The 21,933-nt window shown below is 41.2% G+C and overlaps 1 protein-coding gene across 2 annotated transcripts in view; it reads left to right on the forward strand.

Annotated features, from left to right (window-relative positions):
• Window positions 1-21,933, forward strand: part of PAH (phenylalanine hydroxylase) — a 102,796-nt gene that overhangs the window by 15,548 nt on the left and 65,315 nt on the right. Inside the window, exons 2-5 of one of the 2 annotated variants that reach the window (XM_019446614.2) lie at window positions 2,901-2,976; window positions 3,688-3,807; window positions 14,081-14,229; window positions 20,500-20,607. In XM_019446614.2, the coding sequence (XP_019302159.1) occupies window positions 14,173-14,229; window positions 20,500-20,607 (165 nt within the window). In that variant the 5' untranslated portion in view covers window positions 2,901-2,976; window positions 3,688-3,807; window positions 14,081-14,172. The remainder of the gene's footprint in view (window positions 1-2,900; window positions 2,977-3,687; window positions 3,808-14,080; window positions 14,230-20,499; window positions 20,608-21,933) is intronic. The other variant, XM_019446615.2, reaches the window with a different exon arrangement.

Here is a 21,933-nt window from a genome sequence, read left to right on the forward strand (position 1 = left end):
AGAACCGCTGTAGATTTGTGCCATATAAACACGAGAAGTCTGATAAATTTATTTCACAAAATTCTTATTGAAAAAGGAAAAAATGATGTGTTAATAATTTTCATGCTTTACTGTCAAGTATATTCCTAATAAGGAAGGAAATTCTGATTTTTTTAAATTAGGGGAGGGGTTATCCAGGCATATGATATTTTTCTTCAGCTTTATTGAGGTATAATTGACAAATAAATACGGTGTATATTAAAAGTACACAACTTGATGCTTGGATATTTGTAACACCACAATCAAGTTAATTAACATACTCAACATGTCACATAGTTACCACTTTCTTTCTCTTTTGTTCTCCTTTTTTCTGTGTGTGTGTGTGTGTGTGTGTGAGAGAGAGAGAGAGAGAGAGAGAGAACACTTAAGATCCACCCTCTTAGTAAATTTCGTGTATACAACACAGTATTTCTAACTGTCATCACGTTGTTGTATGTTAGATCTCCAGAAAGGAAATTGTTTTGACCAGGGTTGGAAGAAAACTGGACACTTAGAACATAGCCTCAAGACTTCTGTTCCCAAACCCTAAGACTCCCTGACTTAGGAGGGTGGACAGTGGGAGTGTTCCTGGAAACCCTTCTTATATCCAGACAACCAGCAATAAATCTCCATGAAAGCGACCACAAAGATAATAAATGCATCCACCAAATGCAGATAAAATGCACCTTCATCTTAACTTCTCCTTAGGTCGATCTCAAAGATGTCTGGACCACTGGACACAACAAGTGTGATACAGAGGATGTCAGAGCAGAAAGACAGGGCAGTCTTGTCTGACTGCGGTATAAGTATCTTTGGAAAGCTTTACAAAAATAGAAGCCCACTTATGGCCAGATGAAACTATTGCTAGGGTCCCTTCCAGGGCCGTGGAGGGGTGTTTGTAGGTGCAGAGCCCCGATGGAGCTTTAGCAACATTAGCTCTGTGACAAATCTGCCTTTGGTGCCTGTGAGTAGGTGGTAAACATAGAGAATGAATGGCTGAAACAAAGTTTTAAAAGCATGGAATTTGGATTCAGATGGCCTGTGTGACTTTGAACAAATCACTTATATATTCAGGGTTGATTTCCTAAATTTTTAAAACAGGAAGAGTACTTCATATCTTACTGATAATGTGTGTGAAAGTACTCTATAAATAATAAAAGCAAAATACACATAGAAAACTTGTTTTTAGAAATACAGCAAGTAAAGGGAGATCTAGCTTCTCCACCTTTAATTTAATATCCCAATGAGTTCCAGTTCCACAGGGATCTTCTCAGTGGCTAGCTAGAGAGTCCAACTCTGATAGATCTCCTTGGTCTGTCAAGAGCAGGGACACAACACCTCCAAGAATGGTACTATCTTGGTCGACTCGGCAGCTCAGGATTCATCTTTGACCTGCTACTCCCCTTCACTCCTCGTATCTAAGCTGACTCCTTTTTTCAATCTTCTGACTCTCAAATCCATCCCATTTTCTTCATCTCCACCATCCGTCATCGATGCCGCTTTAATCTGAGGAACCATGGCCATTTCTCACCTGGACAACTATATTCATCTCTTAACTGCTCTTGTTGCCCTCCCTCCACTCTCCACACTGAAGCCAGAGTGGCCTTATGACCACTTATGGTCAAATCTCAGAGAAGCACCTTCTAATTATATACCTTGCTGGCTTCCCAACTTTCTCAAGATAAAGGTTTTTAAAAAACCAAAAAAACATGGAGTTCCTCGGTGGTTCAGTTGGTTAAGCATCCGACGTTGGCTCAGGTAACGATCTCATGGTTTGTGAGTTCGAGCCCCACATCAGGCTCTCTGCTCTCAGCACAGAGCCTGCTTCAGATCCTCTGTCCCTCTCTCTTTCTGCCCCTCCCTTGCTCATTCTCTCTCTCTCTCTCTGTCTCAAAATAAATAAATAAACTTAAAACAAAAAACCCTCAACATGGTCTACAAAGCTGTCCCTAGTTCTCCAGTGGCATCTTCAACCATGAATCCTATCGTTTATACCACATGAATTTTGCATACACTGCTTATTTTGTCTGGAGGTGCCAGGCAGTTCCAGGTTCTTCTCTTTCCCTTTTGTTTGGGGATTTTCTACTTCCTAAGTTTAGACTGAGAGCACTTCCTGTGGTGAAGTTCTTACAACAGCATGCACATCTCCTTCATGCCATTCATTGCAGTTGTGAATTTAAATGTATTCCTATGGTTTGATTAATATCCATTCTAAAAGAGTATTCTAAAAAAGAATATAAATTCAGGGAGGCGGTTACATCCTTGAACCTAGAACAGTGTTTGTCTTATAGCACAAGCTTCATAGATATTTTTAGGTTGTATGGATGAATCTCACTTACTTCTAGTTCCCCAAATGTCTTCTCAATCTTAGAGTTCATCCACCTGCCCCCCTGATGAGACAGAGGCAGAAGAATCCAAGCTGCAGAGCACATATTTGTCTTATCAAGAAACCGAGCATTCCATGGTCTGGTGGGTTGAGTGCCTCAGTAGATGTTTCCCAAAGTTATTACTCAATGAGTAGCGACAGCAGCCTCCAAGACTTAGATTTCAAATGGTCAAACCTACTGAGGAGGCTCCACAGGGGCCAGGAGTGTTTCAATGGACAGGGATGTTTATACCACCGTCTTCTTCTGCAGAGGAAGGATTCATGCAGGAGTCAGAGAGAAAGGATAGGAGGTAATTTTCCCAACCCTAACATCACCACCCCAGGTCTTTTGCCCCCTATCCCACAAGACCACAATATCCTCATTCATCCAGTGAGAATACTAAAAATCTATCTCATTGGATTGTAGAAAGCATTAAATAAGATGACCTCTGCAGTATGCCTGGTACTAAATAAATATTTAAGTGCTGAATAAATATTTATCCCTTTCTCTCCCCAGAGAGGATGAGATGGAAAGAATAATGCTGAGGGATGGCTAACTAGAAATCCAGTATGGCTTTGGGCAAATTCTTTAGGTAAGCTACTTTTTCTCTTTGCAACTTTTCTTCCATACAAATATAAATGTGAAAGCATAAAGATAACAAAAAAAACCTCTTTCCTAATCCTACAATCTAAAGAAAACACCTCTTTCCCCTCCTTTTTTGTGGTTGTATGCCTCTTTACATATTTGCACGATGGGAAATATAAGACTTTATATTTTATCAATCACCAATTGAATTGTGAGCATTTTGAGATACACAGATTTTTAATGATTTAAAAAATAATTTTTATGGCTGAATCTGAGAATGAACTGTAATTTAATTATTCCCTTACTGCTGAAGTTTTAATTTCTCCTTAAGCTTTTTTGTCCCAGACATTTTTGTGTATGTTTTTCTACATTTCTGATTAAACTAATATGAATTGGGTGCTTAGTATGCACTAAGCATCATGCTTAGTCTTGGAATTTGAAAAGACTAAGATTTGGTCTCTGGTCTGAGAGCTCTTTATCTAGAAGGAGGAGACAGAAAAGTGAAAATAAGACATGAAAGTTGATGAGTTTAGTTATAGCGGAAATTTCAAGATGCTGTCTGAGTTGACTGGGGGCAGTGACAGAGAAGGCTTTTTGGAAGAGGTCGTACTTGGGTTACAAATTGGAGTACTAATTACCTACTTGGTGTACTAAGCCTTCCTCCTGAGTCCCACCATTGAGGTGCCTTCCCTAGCTTTGACTTTGGATTTTTCTTCAGACTGAATCTTACCCTGATCTTCTTAGATTTGATGGTGTTACTCCACTGACCGGTGACTGAGTTCATTCTGCCCTAAAATGTCTTCAATCACTGCGTGACATTGCTGTCCTGCCCTCTGAGGTATCTGGCTTCAATCCGGTTCTACTTGTGGTTTTGCCGCCATAGTTATGGTCAGTGGGATGTGGTAAATGTTTATTTAGCAAACCACTGACTCTACCCCTGATTTGTAGTGTTGGCTGATTTCCCTGGTGTAAATATTCCCGCTATGGCAGATTTCACGCTACCAATATGAACACGAAACTGAGAAGGGGTATGCAGTAGCATTTAATATAGTATTTCTACCACACAGATATCATAGGCATAAATAACCTTGAGAGCATGGACAATGAAATTGGTAAAATAATTGTGAAATAATGAATTTTGAGTATTTATTACCTCTGTTTTTAATACACTTCATTCAATTATAAGTTTACGTAATTTAGTTTTTAATCATGGGTATGTTTAGCAACAGGCTCACCAAACCTCTGAAAAATCAGCTCTCACAAGTCTGTATGAGCTGACCTTCGGACACCACTGGTCATAAATACAGGAACTGGTTCTGCCCCCTCTCCAAACTCAGTGCACACTTCTTTCCCCTCCATTCTTTCTACTTCAACCACTACTGGCCTCTGTCTGCCCTTCAAAGAAGTCCCACATGTTCAATATCTCAGAGATTTTGTACAGAAGTTCCCTCCACTGGGAGCCTCTTCCCCCAGATCTTTTTATTTAGAATGAAGCCTTCTCATCATTCAGTTCTCAGCTCCAACAATGCCTTTTTGAATAGGTCTTCCTTGTGCGTCCCGCTGAAATCAGCCTCTCCAAAACAGTCGATCTCTTTTACAATACCTCTTTTTAAAACTTTATTTCTACTCGGTGCATCTTGCTTTTTTTTTTTTTTTTTAATACTGCTTGTTCACTGGTCATGTTCCCTAATAGAATCAATGAGAGCTTTGACTGTCGTGCTCGTTACTATGTGGAATGGTTTCTGACACCTAGTACATTCTCAACAGATATTTGTTGAATCAAGTGAACGTATGAATGACAACACTCAGTGACCTTATGCTGATGTTGCCAAGAAGGAAGGCTAATGTAATGACTTCAGAGTCTTCAGACTACACATTCATTCACACACACACACACACACACACACACACACACACACACTAAACCTCTGATCAAATACACTTGATTTACCAGCTGATTTTATTATAATCTGAAGAAATGTCTAAGTTTTCCTAAGAATTCCAGGAAGAGCCTGCTTTAAATTTTATTTTGGTTAAAACCACAGCTTCACATGTTAATTGCATTTAGTTTGTGTGGGCACCGGTCGGCGGTGATCTTCAGATTTCTGGATCGTCTACGTGGGAAAAGCTAGACGAAGAAGAAGTGTGCCACAGAAACGAGGATCTGAAGAAGCTCACAGTTAACTGATTTTGCTGGGTGGGAATTTCCCAAGTTCTTCCAATGAGACATTGCATTGTTCTCTAAATTCTGATGACAAAAGAGTGGTTCTTGGACAGAGAAATCCATCTGAAGTATCATTTCCATGCTTCTCATATTCTTAGAATTAGATTTGGCTGTGAGTGACAAAAATTTCAAAATAAAGGCTTGAACAAAACAGAAGTTAATTTTTTTCCTATATCAAATAAGTCAAAAGTCCAAGGCTGCCGGAGTGATGCTCCATGATGTCAAGAACCAGGCTTCTTTTACCCTTATCCTTCTCTCTTCTTACTCTGAAAAGCACAGCCCCCACTCCTACATTTACCTCATAATCCAACACGGCTGTTCCGATTCCAGTCAGCACTTCTGCCTTCCAACCTGCAAGAAGGAAACCATAGAAGGAGAAAGGCATGCCTCCTGCAGATACACCTCTCCGATGTTGCACAGACCTCTATTCCTTGCGTTTCTTTGGTCAGATATGAGACCTGCAGTACGTCTAGCTTCAGGGAAGGCTGGGAGGTGTGGGTTTTTATTCTTGGAAGTCTTGGGGATGGCTAGCTAAAATTTAGAGCTTTTGTTTCCATGAGAGAGAAGGAAGGAAAATGCTAGCCATCATATGCTAGCATCTCTGTGCGTTTTCTTTACTCTGGGATGTAAGCACATTTTCTTCAGGGAGAGGGGAAAGACTTTATTACCATGGGATATTTTGGGGGATGGATATCTTCTCTATCTTTCACACTGGTCAGGAACCAAATCTGCCCTTTGACCCAGAAGGAGATACCATCTCCTTCTTCCAAGGCTGTTTCTGTGCAAAGATCCTTGAAAAGATGGTCCAAGATGGGTACAAATGCCAGGGAAAGTATGTCTCAACTTTCACCTTCTCTAAATTCTGCATACATGCATAGACTTCGTTAAATATTTAAGGGAAAACCTCAAATTTAAAAACATCCATCAGTCCAGTTAATACTCCAATTATATGTTAAATGTGATTGTTTTGGAATATGAGACTTTCTATACAGGACATGGGGAAGCCCATTTTGCAATCCTTGGCTCAACACTTACTGTAAAGATTTATAAAAGGAGACTAAGACACTAACACAGATGACTGGAAAGAGAGAATTTTATTAAAGAGAGTTCTGTTAGTGTGCTGTGATATTTCTCTTTCCTTTCCAGAAATCCCTCTCCTTCCCACTAAAACCACTAAAACACTCGTGGTTTAGTGTATCTGATTTTGGGGGTGGAGGTTAGGGATGAAGCCTAGGCCAACGTGCCGCCTGATGATTTTAAAAATAAGTGGCAGGGATATAATCCAAGGTATAGATGGTCCACGGAAAAGTAAACGCAAAGACAAACCTTGCTCAAAATAAAAGATATTGTAATGAAAAGTATAATGAGTTTTTTGTTCTCCAGATGGTCAGGGATTTAAACATTTGGTAAGTGCAGGAGCCTCATGACTGGTCTAAAGGCCACATGTCTGGGCATCTAACATTTGTTCTGGTCCCACAACAATAAATTCTTAAGTGTTCTTAGCTCAAGCAGTTTATGTTGTTAGTGTAAGGAGTTTGAATGTGATACATGGGAAATTGGTTCTGAGTTTTGTGCTATATATAGCCTCTCCATCAGCCTGTGGAATGTATGGCTGAGATTAATGAGTTATGTCTATTTTAGAAAAGACTCTGTCCAGAACTGCTTTAATCTCATAGCCATTAGTTGGGTATAAAGGTGGTGGTGGCGTTGAGCTTCCAGAAGGGGTGATACATCTCTCATTCCCTCCGGTGTTACCATCCACAAGTGTGTGCTCCTTGGTGAGAGTTATGGGCTGGAAACGTAGACTCCTGCTTGTCCCTAGATAATGTTGACGATCTTTTTGCTGTGACTGTTGACTCAGCAGGCTTGTTTGATTTGCCCAAGTGATATCTGGTCTTTTTGTGTATCTGAACCGATCTGTTGACCTTTCTTTTTTCTTTAAACAGAAAAGCACTACATATGCTTGTTGACATTTCTTAATACTGAGGTAAGCAACCTCCCATGGGGTGGAAACGTTATAAAGAAATAGAAGCTGTCACATTTTTGTTGTCGTGTGTAAATTGGCAGAACACGTGTGTATTGGGAGACCATCCATAACAGTTTGCCTGTGATAGTCCTAATTTATACCCGTTGTCTCACTATATATACCACGAGCGCTTCTTTTCACTCTCAAAAAACTCCGGTTTGGATACTAAATTATATGGGCCTCCTCTGGAGGATTATTTGTCAATATCTACTAAAGTGGTAAATGCCCATATCCTTCGACGCGGAAATTCTAATTACAGTATGTTTTCATACAGACATATCCTTCCATGTATATAAAATGTGCACACATGTGCACACATGAAATTATTCATCACAGCATTAGTCGTAATAGCAAAAGATGGGAAACAATAACATTAACAAGTACTGATTCAATTATGACAACCCATACAAAGAAATACAATGGAGCTATTAAAACAGGTCGAGGAAGATTTGCATGTAGCAAGCAGGTGATCTCAAGATATATAAATTAAAAGTTTGACGTGGCAAGGTACATAACTGTGGCTGCTATGCTGCCATTTGAAAGGGAGAGGAACACAGGCGCACAAACACGAACACAGATGTGCTTAAAAATCTCTGAAAGAAACTGATAGCACTCGTTGTCTTTGGGGAAGAGAATCGGGTGTCTGAAGGACAGGGAAGTGTGAGAGAATTTTCACTATGTATGTTATAACTTTTTTCTTTTTGATTCATATGAGTATTTAACTCTTCAAAAATAAATAAATGACATAAAAATCATGTCTCACTTAAAAAATGAATAAAGACTTAGAGATAACCAGTTTCTTAAGCAGCGTGGGATGGCACGTTTAAACAACAAACATTTATTTCCCACAGTTGTGGAGGCCACCAAATTGGAGACTGAGTCGCTTGCAGATCCACCCTTTGGTGAGGGGCCCCCATCTGGTTGGCAGATGGCCATCTTCTTGTATCCTCAGGCAGAGAGAGAGGAAGAGCAGAGGGAGAGGAAGCAAGTTGTCTCTACTGGGAAGGGCACTAATCCCATTTATAAGGGCTCTGCCCTCATGACCTAATTACTTCCCAAAGTCCTCAAATACCATCACACTGGAGATTATACTTTCAACAGAGAAATTTGGTGGGGTCAGGGGACAAACATTTCAGTCCATCATGACCAGCAAAGGAATTAAAATAGAAAGGAGAACTTTCAAATCAGCAAAAGAAAACTTGACCTATTCCTCCAGTGGAAGGCTTAAAAAGAGAAAATGAAGCAAATGGAAGTGTGGGAAGTGGAAAATATGAAATAAAATGGCAGAAATATGTACTAGCATAAAAGTTTTTATAACAAAGTAATAGGCTAAACTTACCAGTAAAAAGGAACTATCAGATTGGATTAAAATACAAGTTATACACACACACACACACACACACACACACACACACACACACACACATTTGTATCTGTATAAATGCATGTTCTGCAACTTTTTTCTCTGATTTATATATTAATTTATGAAATAGGGATTTTAAAATATAATAGATATATGTACACACACACACACACACACAGACACACACACACACCACATATATACCTTCAAGAAATAAAGAATACCCATTCTTTGCTAGTATACCTGAACATTTACACAAATGGACCATATGTGCCTGGTCACAAAGCTTTGATAAATTGCAAAGAGTAAAATCGTGAAGACTGGCTTTTTAACTATAATGTAATATAGTTAGAAGTTAAAAGAAAAAGAAAGAGAACCAACAATATCCCAAATACCTTGACTTTAAATAATACCCTTTTAATAACTCTTGGGTTATTGAGAAAATTACATTCCAAACTTAGAACTAAACAATGATAAAAACACTAACTGTATCAAATTAATGAGACACAGCCAAAATGGTACTAATAGTACTTAAAAAAGATTTCATTTTAAATGTTTTCTTCAGGAAACAAAGAACTTTGAAAACAAATAAACCAAGGGTTCAACTCAAGAAGTTGGGAGCAGTGCAGTAAATAAAGCAAGCTCAAGTAAGGAAATAATAAAGAAAACTGGGGAGAAACAATTCAGTAGAAAACAGCACAAACACTAAAGAAGATCAGTCTTATGAATGCTGAGTCTTCACGGACAAACATCTGGCAAATGGGGAAAGACATAAATAAAATATGGAACTAGAAAGAGAGAATAAAGCAGACAATATAACTTTTAAAAACAAGGAAAGAATGTTATGAACAGGAATATGTCCGTTTTGTTGAGACCTTGATGGACTGAATTAATTTTGGAAAAATATAGAATGAGAAGAAATAGAAAGCATAACTAGGTCAATAATAGTTAAGTAAATTGAAATATAATCTACTACTTTTCCTGGCCCTTCAAATTTTAGATCCATTGTATTTATAAAAAATATTACCAAATTTTCAAGAAACAAATAATTTGCATCTTCTGTAGTTGTTACCAAAATTATAAAAACAAGGAAATTTTTTTTTTACAACTCCTTGTGTAAGGCTACTGTAATCTTGATTTCAAAATAAAATAATGATGCAACAAGTAGTAAAATGGTTTATCTTAGTATGCAAGGAGAGCTTAACATCCAAAAGTTTTGCCAGTATAATTTTCCATCTTAATAGACTAGAAGGAAGCCATCGCGTAATTTTCTCAGTAGATGCAGAAAAGGCGCTTGCTAAGTTCAACACTTCGTGATGAAAACAAACAAACCTCAGCACATGAGGGACAGAGAGGATTTCATAAATTTAATGATGGTTCCGACACCAAAACCCTATAACACACATAATAGGAATGGAGAAACTTTGGCTGCATTCATAATAAGCTTTGGCTAGCATGTATGTCTGCTATTAATGCTATTATTTAACACAAGCATCCCCTGATGAAGCCAAATCAGAACCAAATTCAGAGCCAAATCAATAAAAATTTCAGCTGGAATATGGAAGAATAAATGTGCATAACAGATAAGTACACTTCGGGAAAAATAAGAGAAGAAGGGGGACTTGCCAACTTGATATTAAGATACATTACCAAACCATACTGTGATATTAATAAATGCAGCAGGATAATGACACAAAAGGAGGCATAATAGAATAAACCAATGGAATAAAAATTAAATCTCAGAGACAGACTCAAATATAAATGGCAATTTGGAAAACTGTACATGTGGTACCAAAAGTCAAAGGGGTGTCTCTTATTATGCATTTCTGAGAAGGAGTCATTTCATCTCAGCTGAGAAAGTTCTGACATAAAAAGTCAATGAAGAAAAGTCTTTGTCCATGTTGTTGAAAAACTGACTCATGACATGAAGAGAGGAGAGACAGAAAAACAAAAACAAAAACAACTCTGGGTCAGTACTCTATCCCACCCACAAAGAGATACAGATAGATTAAAGATCCAAATGTGAAAGATAAAACCAGTGATGATGAAAGGAGAGAATATTTTTGTAACTTAGAGATGAGGAAGGACTTCTTAAACAAGACACTAAGAGTACAAACCACAAAAATTTTAAAAGATCGATCTTTATTACATCAGAATTATTTTTTTTCTCAAGGAAGAACACCAGTTGACGACTGATGGTGATAGATTAGTGACTGAGAAAGGCATATGGCTGACATCTAGACTATACAAGTTATGCCTGCAAGTCAACATGGAAAGACAGGAGTCCTAGTAGAAAAATAGGCAAAGGATATAACGAACTATTGACAGCATGGGAAATCTAAGTGGCATAAGTGTCTAAAGAGATATTCAAACTCAGTGGTCACAAGAGAAATGCAAAATAAAAACAGCAAAGGCATACTTTTTTCAAAGTGACCAGATTGACAAAGAATCAGACATTTAGAAGATGCCAGGTACTGGGGATGCTCAGCAACAGGAACTATTTGGCCCTTTTGGTAGGGTTGTGGGCTAGTACAAGCCTTTCTAGTGGGCAATCTGGCAGTAGTTTGTGCAGTTAAGAATGCATGTTCCTTAGGATCTAGGATCCCACCCCTCTATCCAAGACAAATTCTCACACAGGTCTCTAAGGGGACAAGGAGGAAGGTGTTTCTTGCAGAATTGTTTGGGGTGGAGGAAAGTTAGAGACAGCCGAGGTGTCCATCACTGGGGAATGGAGAAATCAAATATGGTGGAGTAGTCCACACCAGTTAGGAAAGCAAAGAACTAGATGTACATTCACAGCATGGTTAGATCCTAAGGATATGGTCAAAGAAAAAGTTAGAAACTGTGAAATCTATAGTCCATCTATGTTCTATAGTAATACTATACCACAACATCACTCATATCCACGAAAAGTACATACAAGCACCAATATTTCCATACATTCTAAAAATCCAAGGCTAGGGGTGCCTGGCTGGGTGGCTCAGTTGGTTAAGCGTCAGACTTCGGCTCAGGTCATGATCTTGAAGTTTGTGGGTTCGCCCCCCGAAAGTCAGGCTCTGTGCTGACAGCTCGGAGCCTGGATCCTGCTTCAGATTCTGTGTCTCCCTCTCTCTCTGCTCCTCCCTCACCCACGCTCTGTCTCTTTCAAAAATAAATAAACATTAAAAAATTAAAAAAAATAAAAATCCAAGGCTAAGTATTAAACACAAGGATGATACCTCCGGGGGAAGGGAGTAGAGGTAGGGAATGAAGATGAAAAAGAATGAATAAATTAAACAAGACAGGACCTTGTAGGTTTTGATTATGTGCCATGAATTCATAGATTATGATTAACTCAGCTCTCCGCATATGAGGTTAAATAAAAGAGATTGATAACCTGCAGTGGTTGGGAAATCTTCACCTTCCAAACCGGTGAAGGTCAGCTCTAAGTGTACCATATACACAACTTGCGACATGGTGGACCTCTCTGTGGCCATTCACAATATCTCAATGATCTGCACACTGCATTCTTGGATGCTCCTTCTAGACCTGCACCGGGGTCCAAAGCAATTTTTTTTAGGACTCAGCACCACCCTTGTTATAAGAGCAACACATTATATTCCACACACATTTAACAAGAAGACAGCTTAGAAATCACCTACAAAATTTATATAACAACCATTGGGAGTTTTTATCTTAGTGCATAGAGAAATGTTCTCTTTTTTGCCAGAATAATATTTTTAAAAGAAGGCATTAGTGTTTTTCTCTGAAGTAACTGAAAATTAAGTGTGCTCTAAAACCCAGGTCTGGGGCATTTTTATGTGGGACTAGCTGTCATTGTTTGCTTTTATTTATGGCATGCTTGTTATATGGCAGTTGCCATCACATCCGTTGCTGTCCTTAGGATGCCAACAACATCAATGGATGAAATGATGCTTGTGACGCAGTCCTGGGGCTGAAGAAAACTCTTCATCTCATGTCTACCGTGCTAAAAAAAATATTGACATTAGATAAAGGATAGATTCTCCTGAGGGTGGAAGTCAGGGTTTGCCCTTTCAGGTTCAACAACATTGATCTTCCAGTTTACCGTAGGAAATTCCAATCAGACACTCAAAGACTCCTTTTGGACCGAAGTCACATTTAATTATGTCTATATTCTTAGCAGCCAGTAGAAAGCCTGGCACATCATAGAGGCTCAAGGAACCCTAAACAACAACCCTTAAAACCCCCATTTTGAAGACGAAGAAACTGAGGCATGGATTTGTCCAAAGCTACATAGCATGGCTAATCAGTGATGGAACCAGGAGTTAGTCCATTTGTTTTGGATCTCAAATAGGAGATTTTTTTTTTTTTTTTTTTTTGCAGATGTTTGGTCATTCTGTCACAGCATCGTGGGATAGGAGGGGGTGGATCTCTAGCAACCTCTGTCATTGGCTTATTTTCTCTCCTGGGTAAATATTAGGCAGGCCCTCCAGGCCTTGATGCCCCTGATTTTTTCACATCTCTTCCGAACCTCTGACGTGGCTGTGTCCTCGTTATTTTGTTTTCCCGCTGGCAACGAATGCTTCATCTCAGATTCCTGCTCTGAAAATATGGGAGTGAATGACATCTTCCTGCTCATTTGAAGGAGTCCAGTCTCCAGTACCCACCAGCTCTGTCCTAGCCCGTCTCCTTGTTTTATATTCTTCAGAAGGCTTAGTTCTGCCTAAATTTATTTATTAACGTATTCTCTGTCTGGCTCACAGAAAGGCAGCTTGGCGGGGGAGGCGGGGGGGCCTCTGTTTCATGCACTGCTTCACCCTCAGTGCGGAGAATACCTTCCCACACACAGTACAGGTGTTCGATGATTATTTGTGGTCACATACTTTTAAACAGGATCTTCCATTTATTGAGGGTTCAACTCTATGGCGAGAACTGTACTCAGTGCGTAATACGGTACCTCGTTCTCATTCTTACTCCTATTCTCACCGCATCCCGGCCAGGTGGCTCTCCCACTCTCCTTTGGGCGCTCCCGGCCCTTGCGTGAACAGCTCGAGGGCGTGCGAATGCATTTCTGAAGTCCCAGCACAGAAAGTCTTGCTTTCTGAAGTCCCAGCACAGAAAGATGGTTGGCTTAATGGTGAATAGAAAGGACCCCGCCTCCCACCAATGTAAATCTAAATTAAGATCCTGGCTGTGCTCCTATGGGGAGGGGGGTTGGGGAAGAAAGGATTATTTCTTACAGGTTTTGTCATCAGGGGATCGCGGGGTTGTTCGCACTGCACAGAACCCGCTTCCCGTGCTCTTGCGTCCTGGAGGTGCCAACCCTGTCTCATCGCCAGCGCGGAGGCGGCCCCGCGCCCCACCGAGGGCCGGCAGCCAAGTCCTGCCTCCCCGCATCCGCCACACCCTCCCCTCTGGGCGGTCGGGCCAGGTGACCCGGAGCCCACTACGTCAGGACAACGCCCACCTGGGGCTTCACTGTGGCCGGTACGTGGCAGGGGACATCCTTGCAATCTCTCCTCTCCTCCTAACGCCAGGTTAAAAACCTCAGGAGCAGCACTTGCTGTTTGCGAAACCGCCTGCCACCGACGCCCCGGAGTTAGACGCCTCACTCGCACGGGGAGCCAGCATGTCGGCTGTGGTCCTGGAAAACCGAGGTTTTGGCAGGAAACTCTCTGACGGACAGGTGAGCCGGGGCTGGCCTCAGGGAGGGAGGGACGTCTGGTCCCCGGTAGGAAAGGGTCTGAGGAATGTTGTTCTTTCCTACTCCCTTAAGCTCACCGAGAATTTGAAGAATGATGGAAACGTCCAGGAAGGCAACAGATAACACGTGTCCTCAAGGACCGTTCCCTAGGGAAGGACATCTGTCCTGTGTGGCTTTCAGGGAAAGAGCACTGCTTTAGGAGATGGGGATCTGGCTTCCAGAGCTGCCCCCAAGTAGCTGTGTGTCTTTTGACAAGTCACTGGCCCTCTCTGTTGCCTGCTTTCTCTTTCCTACAGTGAAGGGGCTGGTTCTCAATGATCCGGTATGGGAGATGGGATTCTTCTAGATCTGCTCTCCTGTGATGTTTATGTAGCGCTCTCAGCCAGCTTTCAAAATGGCAACGTTGTAAGAAATTGTATTCTTTTTTTCACCTTTGGGAGAAAAGGAGGCATGAAGAAGTCTTGGACTTACTCAGACCCCGGGGAAGGAGAAAAATTAAACAGAGAGGGAAATGAACAGGACTTAGCCTTGGACTTGGAATGTGAGAGAACCCTAAACGTGACTTGGGGATAATGCTCAGGGTGCATTCTGTTCTTCGGGACCCGTTGCCTTTCTCTTGAGGTGAAAAATGGCAGCATACATTCTTGAATTGACTTATCACACTTGCAGACTCTGGGGTTCAGACGTAAAGCCCAGCCCTGGGAGATAACGTGAGCTTACAGACAGCTGTCATTTACAAGATCAATGAGACCCGTCTAGAGAACAGAAGCTGGAGGGGAGAGGATAGTTGATGTTTTAGCATAACTAGAGAGACCACAGAACTTTGGACTGACTTTTTTTTTTTTTTTTTTTTTTTTTTTTTTTTTTTTTTTTGAGTCCTGTGAGAAAGACTTCCTTTGGAAAGGTAGCACTTGGGAGACAGTTTGTGTTGAGGAGGGACAGTGTGGTTGTCAGATAGATCACAGAATAGATTCTGGCCCGGTCATCATTCAGTCCTGGTGTTTCTGGCAGTGGGGCCCCTACAACCAAGGGAGGAAATTAGGGGCTATGATCTGGTTAGGGGGCCATGGGGGCTTAAAGCTTTCTTCATAGAACACTTAGAAGATTGAGAACCACAGATGATCGCTCTTGATAACTGGGGGGTAAAAAGTGAGAGTTTACAGCATGTCTTACCTTTGCATGGAAAGCAGGGTATTTAACTTTGCAAAGCTGCAGGTTTATTCATTTGAAAAATTAGGATAAAAATACCCATGTCCTAGGGTTAGGATGAGAATGAAATGAAATAGTGTCTGTCAAGCTTTTAGCACAGTTCCTGGAACACCGTGTCTAGCCAGAACCGACTGACGTGTTCCACAAACTGGGTATGGAACATTGGCAAGAGACACAGGCACTGAGTCAAGCACAGTGGTTGGTATGGCTACACCATGGGAGGATGCTGGACGTGGAGTCAGCCGACATGGGCTCTTGTCTTTGGTTTACTGAAGCTGTGTATCGGGGAAGTCGTCTAACTGGGGCAAAGAGGCTCAGTTTGGTATTTGTAAAACTGAGGGCGGGGCAGTTGGACCGCAATAGTCTCAAGCATTCCTTCCAGCTCTGAAAGTCTGCAAGAAAGACCTACTTTCTGCCCTCTCGAAGCTCCCGACCCAGATGAACAGCACGTGCTGGACGTAATGCTGACATAAGGCTGGAGAGCATGTGATGTGTCAAGTGCTCTACCCACGCCACAGGGACAACAACCCTGCAAGAGATGTTCGGCTCATTCATTCACCCAGTAGACCTATTGTGCACCTACTCTGTGCCAGGCGCAGTGGAATTTCTGTGCTAGTGAAACTTACATTCTAGTGGAGGACAAAAGTAATACGAAACTAACCAAATGAACAAATAATTTCGTGTAGGGGAAAGAGCTGTGAAGGAAAATAGAACAGGGCAGTGGAATACGGGATAAGAGGAACTCAGAAATCATAGCTCTGAATGGTGAAGCCAGTGTTCAAATGTAGATCACACTTCAACACCCTGGGCGCTCGCTGCCACACTTCTTCCTCCTGTAGAAACACGCTGGAATATGGGGTGTAGTGTGTCCATGGCAGGATGTCTGCATCCTTTTTTTCCGGTTGTCTTACACTGTGCCTGTGTATACATATAATCACACTTGCAAATACAGGCCTCCTACCATGACACTAAGATTGAAGGTGCCCTTAGAATACCTTGCTAAAGAGTATTATTGTTTGCAATTTTGAAAAATGCTCTTTTCCAAGGAAAACGGAATGCATTTGTTAGATACAACCATAGGGAATATATTTCTGCTGTTAAATGTATTGCCCAACGATCAAAACTCTTTCCATCCTGGGCGCTAGTAAAGTTCATTTTCCCTGCACTATTTCTTCCTATCTGGTGTCTGAGCTACTTTTCTCCACCTTTGCCCATCCCGGGTCTACATGCGTTTCTAAGCCAACTCATACGCTTTTGGGAAACAAATAAGGCATGGATGATGAGCCAATACAAATATATTCTGGGAGAGACTTGCCCAAGGTCCCATGCTGGATCCACATAGTGATGTTGGAATCAGAATCTACCCAAGGCCACCTTATTTCACAAACTCTCTTGAGCTTCTTTTCATTTAAAGTCCCTCAAGTTTTGCAAAGGGGAGCTATATGTTGTCTCCCTCGGGTCTGTCACTGGGAGGCAGAATACGGATTTCGGAACTGTTGGACTCATGTTCAAATCCAGGCTCTGCCACCATTGGCGGGCTGTCCTTGGACAATCCACTTAAGCTGGCAGAGTCTGTGCCCTCCTTTGCAAAATAACATCACCCACCTCATGGGGCTATTGTGAAGACCAGATGAGCTACTACTTGTAGACTCTTATAACAGTACTAGCTGCTGGCAATGATGATGCTTATTAACTATAAAAATCACCAAGTATGGCTCCTGGCACATAGTGGGGATTCATTCAATGCCACATCCTACTATTAATATTAATAACAATAAAGAGTAGTACCTTTCCATATGGCAAATGTGAATTTGCAGACATATTTGGGAAAAGTCATAATTAAAAAAATTGGGCTGTATATTTATCAGTGGTTTCAAAATCTTCCACGGTGAAGAATCATCTGGGACCTTTTGAAAATGCAGATTCTAAGATCCTACCCCACATACTCAGATGTGATGGGCTAGGGCAGGGCCCAGGAATCTGCATTTGAACAAAGACTCCCCAGGTAATTTTGGAATGGAGAAAAAAGGAACACTCATTGACAATCTGATCTAGAAAGTGAACCGGGGGAAAGAAGAAAGTGAAGGGGGCATGTGTGGATTAGTATGGGCTGTCAGGAATGATGTTGGATAACTGGTCTGCAAGACACAGAGGCCTTAATGTGGACATAATGCACATAGCAGAAGGAATTGTACAGAATGATACTTAGGAGCCTGGGTTTTTGACCTGCTACCCACCACCTGTGTGACTTCAGAGGAGTCACACCTTTCTCTCTCTGGCCCATAGTTTCCCCATCTGCAAAATAAGGGGGTGGAACTAGATCAACTCTAAAGACAGGGTCAGCTCTGCCAGTCAAGTCCCACATGGACATCAGAAGCCAAATGGAACGCATAGGTCAAGGAGGGATTATTCACTTCAGCTGGGGAGGACAGAGGTCTTCTGACAGAAGTGAGACCCAAGAGGGCTTTAGAGGCAGACTTAGATATTTGAAAGGGGAGCGTGGAGACTGGGGCAGAGCATCTGTTCTAATGAGCTGAAAAGGCAAGAAGAAAGATGATTTGCTAGAGAGGCAGTTCCTGAGGGCGGCCTCGGGAGATAAGGTACCAAGGAACTCTTGAATATCAGAAAGAGGTATTTTCTCCTGCTGGCCTTGGGAGCCTTTAGGGAATTCTGAGTAGTAGAAGGACACAAGCAAAATTCTGTTAGAACCAGACTGATACAGATCACTAAGGCTGGATCACAGCGGTGGCAGTAGAACAAAAGAAGGACCTCACCCCAAGGGTCACTTCTAGAGGTCAGGTGGGACTTGGACATGTACAGGAGCGGGAAGGTGGTGGTGACAGAGTTTTGAGCCCAGGTGCCTTCAGGTCTGAATTGTCCCAGTTATGGGTGGCACCTGTGGAGGTATATCTGGAATGTGTTATTTTCTTGGAGGCCAACAGAAGAGAACGTTGCCAAGTGAACCAGAAATGGAAATCTTTTGTCATTTCAAAGAAATCAGAAAAGACTAAGGACTCAGTGTTCTCTGGGAGGAAGAAGATGTATATCAGACACTCCTCTGCATGTCTGTGGCGGGGTTTAAAAGAGGGAGAGGCAGGATAGAGTCTTACAAGAAGCCGTGATTCACGGATGAATGCTGGCCTCAAATGGCGTGGGGTCTCACCCTGGCTCCATTGCTGACTGTATATCTCTGAGACTTCATTTTGTCATCAGTAAAAGCAGACACCTGCTGGATAATAAAACCTGCCTCCTAATTGTATCAAAATTAAATGAGATAATCCAAATCAAGTGCCTATTATAATGCCTGGGACATTACAGGCTCTTAATAAATGGTAGATTAACTCTACTGGAATTTTTTAAAAAGACAAAACAAATGTTTTTTAAGAAAGATAATATCATGGTCCATATAGGGATATATAACGGTTCAGTCTTCCAGTTCATTTGAAGCCCTCTCTAATTACACCTGCTGATAATTTAGAGCCTGGGTTATTGACCTGCTACCCAACACCTGTGTGGCTTTAGAGGCATTGCACCTTTGTCTCTCTGGCCCACAGTTTCCCCATCTGCAAAATAAGGGGGTGGTTTCCCCACCTCTGTGAGGCTCTGGGAAAATCTGAAATTTCTGAATGAAAAGAATTTCATCCTAAAGGTCATCAATATTCATGCAAGGGTTATTATGCCGTCACTGGTAGAGTCTGCCCAACACAGCCGTCTCATTAAGATGATGTAACATCCATCCCACCAATTTCATTAACTTGCTTATAAGAGAGTAATTGTTCTGCATGGTTTTTCCTTCATAGTTTGGGGTATGTGCTATTTATTTGTCAGTACACATGGAGCTTTGTATATTATTATTGCAAAACTTTATAATTTTTAAAGGTTTCAGCTAACCCTGAGACGCCAACCCTAATCCCACATTAGTTTGCTGACATGTGCATGTAGAAAGTGCTAGATCCTTGAGAAGCTTTGCTATATAGTTTAGGACATCCCTCTTCTGGTAGGTTATTTGTGTTTCTTTTATGCATTTTGTGACTTTTTCAGTAATTGGATATCATAGATCCCAGCATACAGGACAATGCTTTCCTGAGCATAATGCTTCCCTGGGATCTTTGCCAAGGCTAAAGAGTCATTCTTGTGTATTTACAATATTTCCATCATTAAAAAAATTTTATTGTTATTTATTTTATTTTAGAGAGAGTGTGTGTGAGAGCAGAGGAGAGGGGCAGAGGGAGAGGGAGAGGGAGAGAGAGAGAGAGAGAGAGAGAGAGAATCCCAAGCAGGCTCTGTGTTCAGCATGGAGCCTGACATGGGGCTTAATCCCATGACCCTGGGATCATGACCTGAGTTGAAATCAAGAGTTGGATGTTCAACCAACTGATCCACCCAGGTGCCCCGTATTTCCATCATTTTTATATGTAAACTGTTTTATCTTTTTTTTTCATCATGTGAATATTGCTTTGACAGGGTTTATTATTAGCATGATTTTCCAGATAAGGAAACTAAAAAGGCCAAGCTATTGCCCAAAGTGTTTCAGCTGATAACTGGAAGACAGAGGGCTCCAACCGAGGTCTTTGGTCTCAACCACCCATTTTTAGTACTTTCCACACCGTATTTTTCAGTGTTTTCCTGGACACTTTTTGAATTGTATTATACTACCTCTAAGGCTCTTTGTGTTATGTATCTATTAAGCCAAATATTGAGCTCCTGAAGGATGGGAATTGTTTTATTCATTTTTGTATCTCAGAGCCCTAGTAGTGCCCGGCACTTGGTAGATGCTCATTAAAAGGTACTGGGTCTATAGGGTGACTGGTGATATCAGTGAATAATGAGAGTTTTCTAAAAGTGAATCCTGACCTAGGAGCATCATTGTAAATATCACTCCCCTTGACTTACATATTTTCTACCAGAAATCATATACTTACTGTGTAGAATATATGTAACTCATCGCATTCCAAGCCTTAACTAGAAGAGAGGGTTTATGCCGGCCTCTTGCTTGCAGATTTCATAGGAAAACATTTTAACCAGGAGCACTTCATCTTGTAGGAAACAAGCTATATTGAAGACAATTCCAATCAAGATGGTGCCATATCACTGATCTTCTCGCTCAAGGAAGAAGTTGGTGCCCTGGCCAAGGTCTTGCGCTTGTTTGAGGTAAGTATTCATTTCCGCCTTGGATAATGCAGAGCAGGCTTCTGTGTTATTTCCTAGTTGGATGCAGCGAAAAGAACATGGGATCTGGAATTGGAAGACTTGCTTTTCAGCTCAGGCGCTCACGTTAACCAACTATGAGACCTTAGTGAAGTCTTTCATTCTCCCTGGGCTTCAGTTTCTCTGTTCATAGTCAGAATCGTTCAGAATCACTGGTTGCACACACGGGAAGCTGGCCCTGATTTCAGACTTCTTTTACCGAGCTTTCCTTGAATGAATTACTATCTTCTCAGTGTTCCCAAAGCACTTTACTTTTAACCGCAGCACGTATTTGCCTGGTTATGCATGCACATTTTCTGTCCGGGCCTGTTTCTTCAGGCAGGGAACCTTGGGTCAGCCATCTTATATTCTCTACAGACCAGTGTTATATATATTAAATGTTCAATTAAGAGTGAAATTAAATTTAAATACAAGCAAAGTCAATTATGCCTAATTTTTTTCTTAAAATTTTTTTTTGCCCTGGATTTTAAGAAGGAATGTTTTTGAACCAATTAAACTTTTACCCCAGGTAAATTTTATTCTTTAATAAAATTATATCTGGTGACTGGATACATAAGTAAATGGGGTACAGACACATGTCCATGCAGAAGATTTCAAATAATCTAAATAGATATTCTGTACTTACAGAAGAAGAGTATATGCACTCTTTAAATGTGAGTGGCACAGTGTGACTTTCTTCCAAACCAGATGGGATGGAAAGGGCATGGGAAGCCCAACAAACAGTAGCTCAGCCAGGTAATCAAGGTCAATACCAGCAATGATGAGTCATGTAGATCGTAGGAACCTTTGATACGACATGATGAAAATGACACTTTACCTCTGTGGTCTTCCTCCCCTAAAACCATAACCCAGTCTAGCTATGAGAAAAACATCACACAACTCAGTTAAAGGACATCATACAAAATACCTGACCCATACTTCTCAAAACTGTCAAGGTCATCAAAAATAAGAAGTGTCTGAGGAATTGTCACAATCAAGGGGAGCCTAGAGGAATGTAACATCTAAATGTAATGTGGTGTCTGGAATGAGATCCTACTGCAGAAAAAAGGACATTAGATACAAACTAAAAAAATTCAAATACATTATGGTCTTTAGTTTATGAAAAGGCATAAGTGTTGGGCGCCCGGGTGGCTCAGTTGGTTGAACGACCAACTTGGGCTCAGGTCGTGATCTCATGGTTTGTGAGTTCGAGCCCTGCATCGGGCTCTGTGCTGACAGCTCGGAGCCTGGAGGCTGCTTCGGATTCTGTGTCTCCCTCTCTCTCTCTGC

Source organism: Panthera pardus, unplaced genomic scaffold (assembly GCF_024362965.1).
Source record: "Panthera pardus isolate Hobbes unplaced genomic scaffold, ASM2436296v1 HiC_scaffold_6, whole genome shotgun sequence".
In the NCBI taxonomy this organism is placed as follows: Eukaryota; Metazoa; Chordata; class Mammalia; order Carnivora; family Felidae; genus Panthera; species Panthera pardus.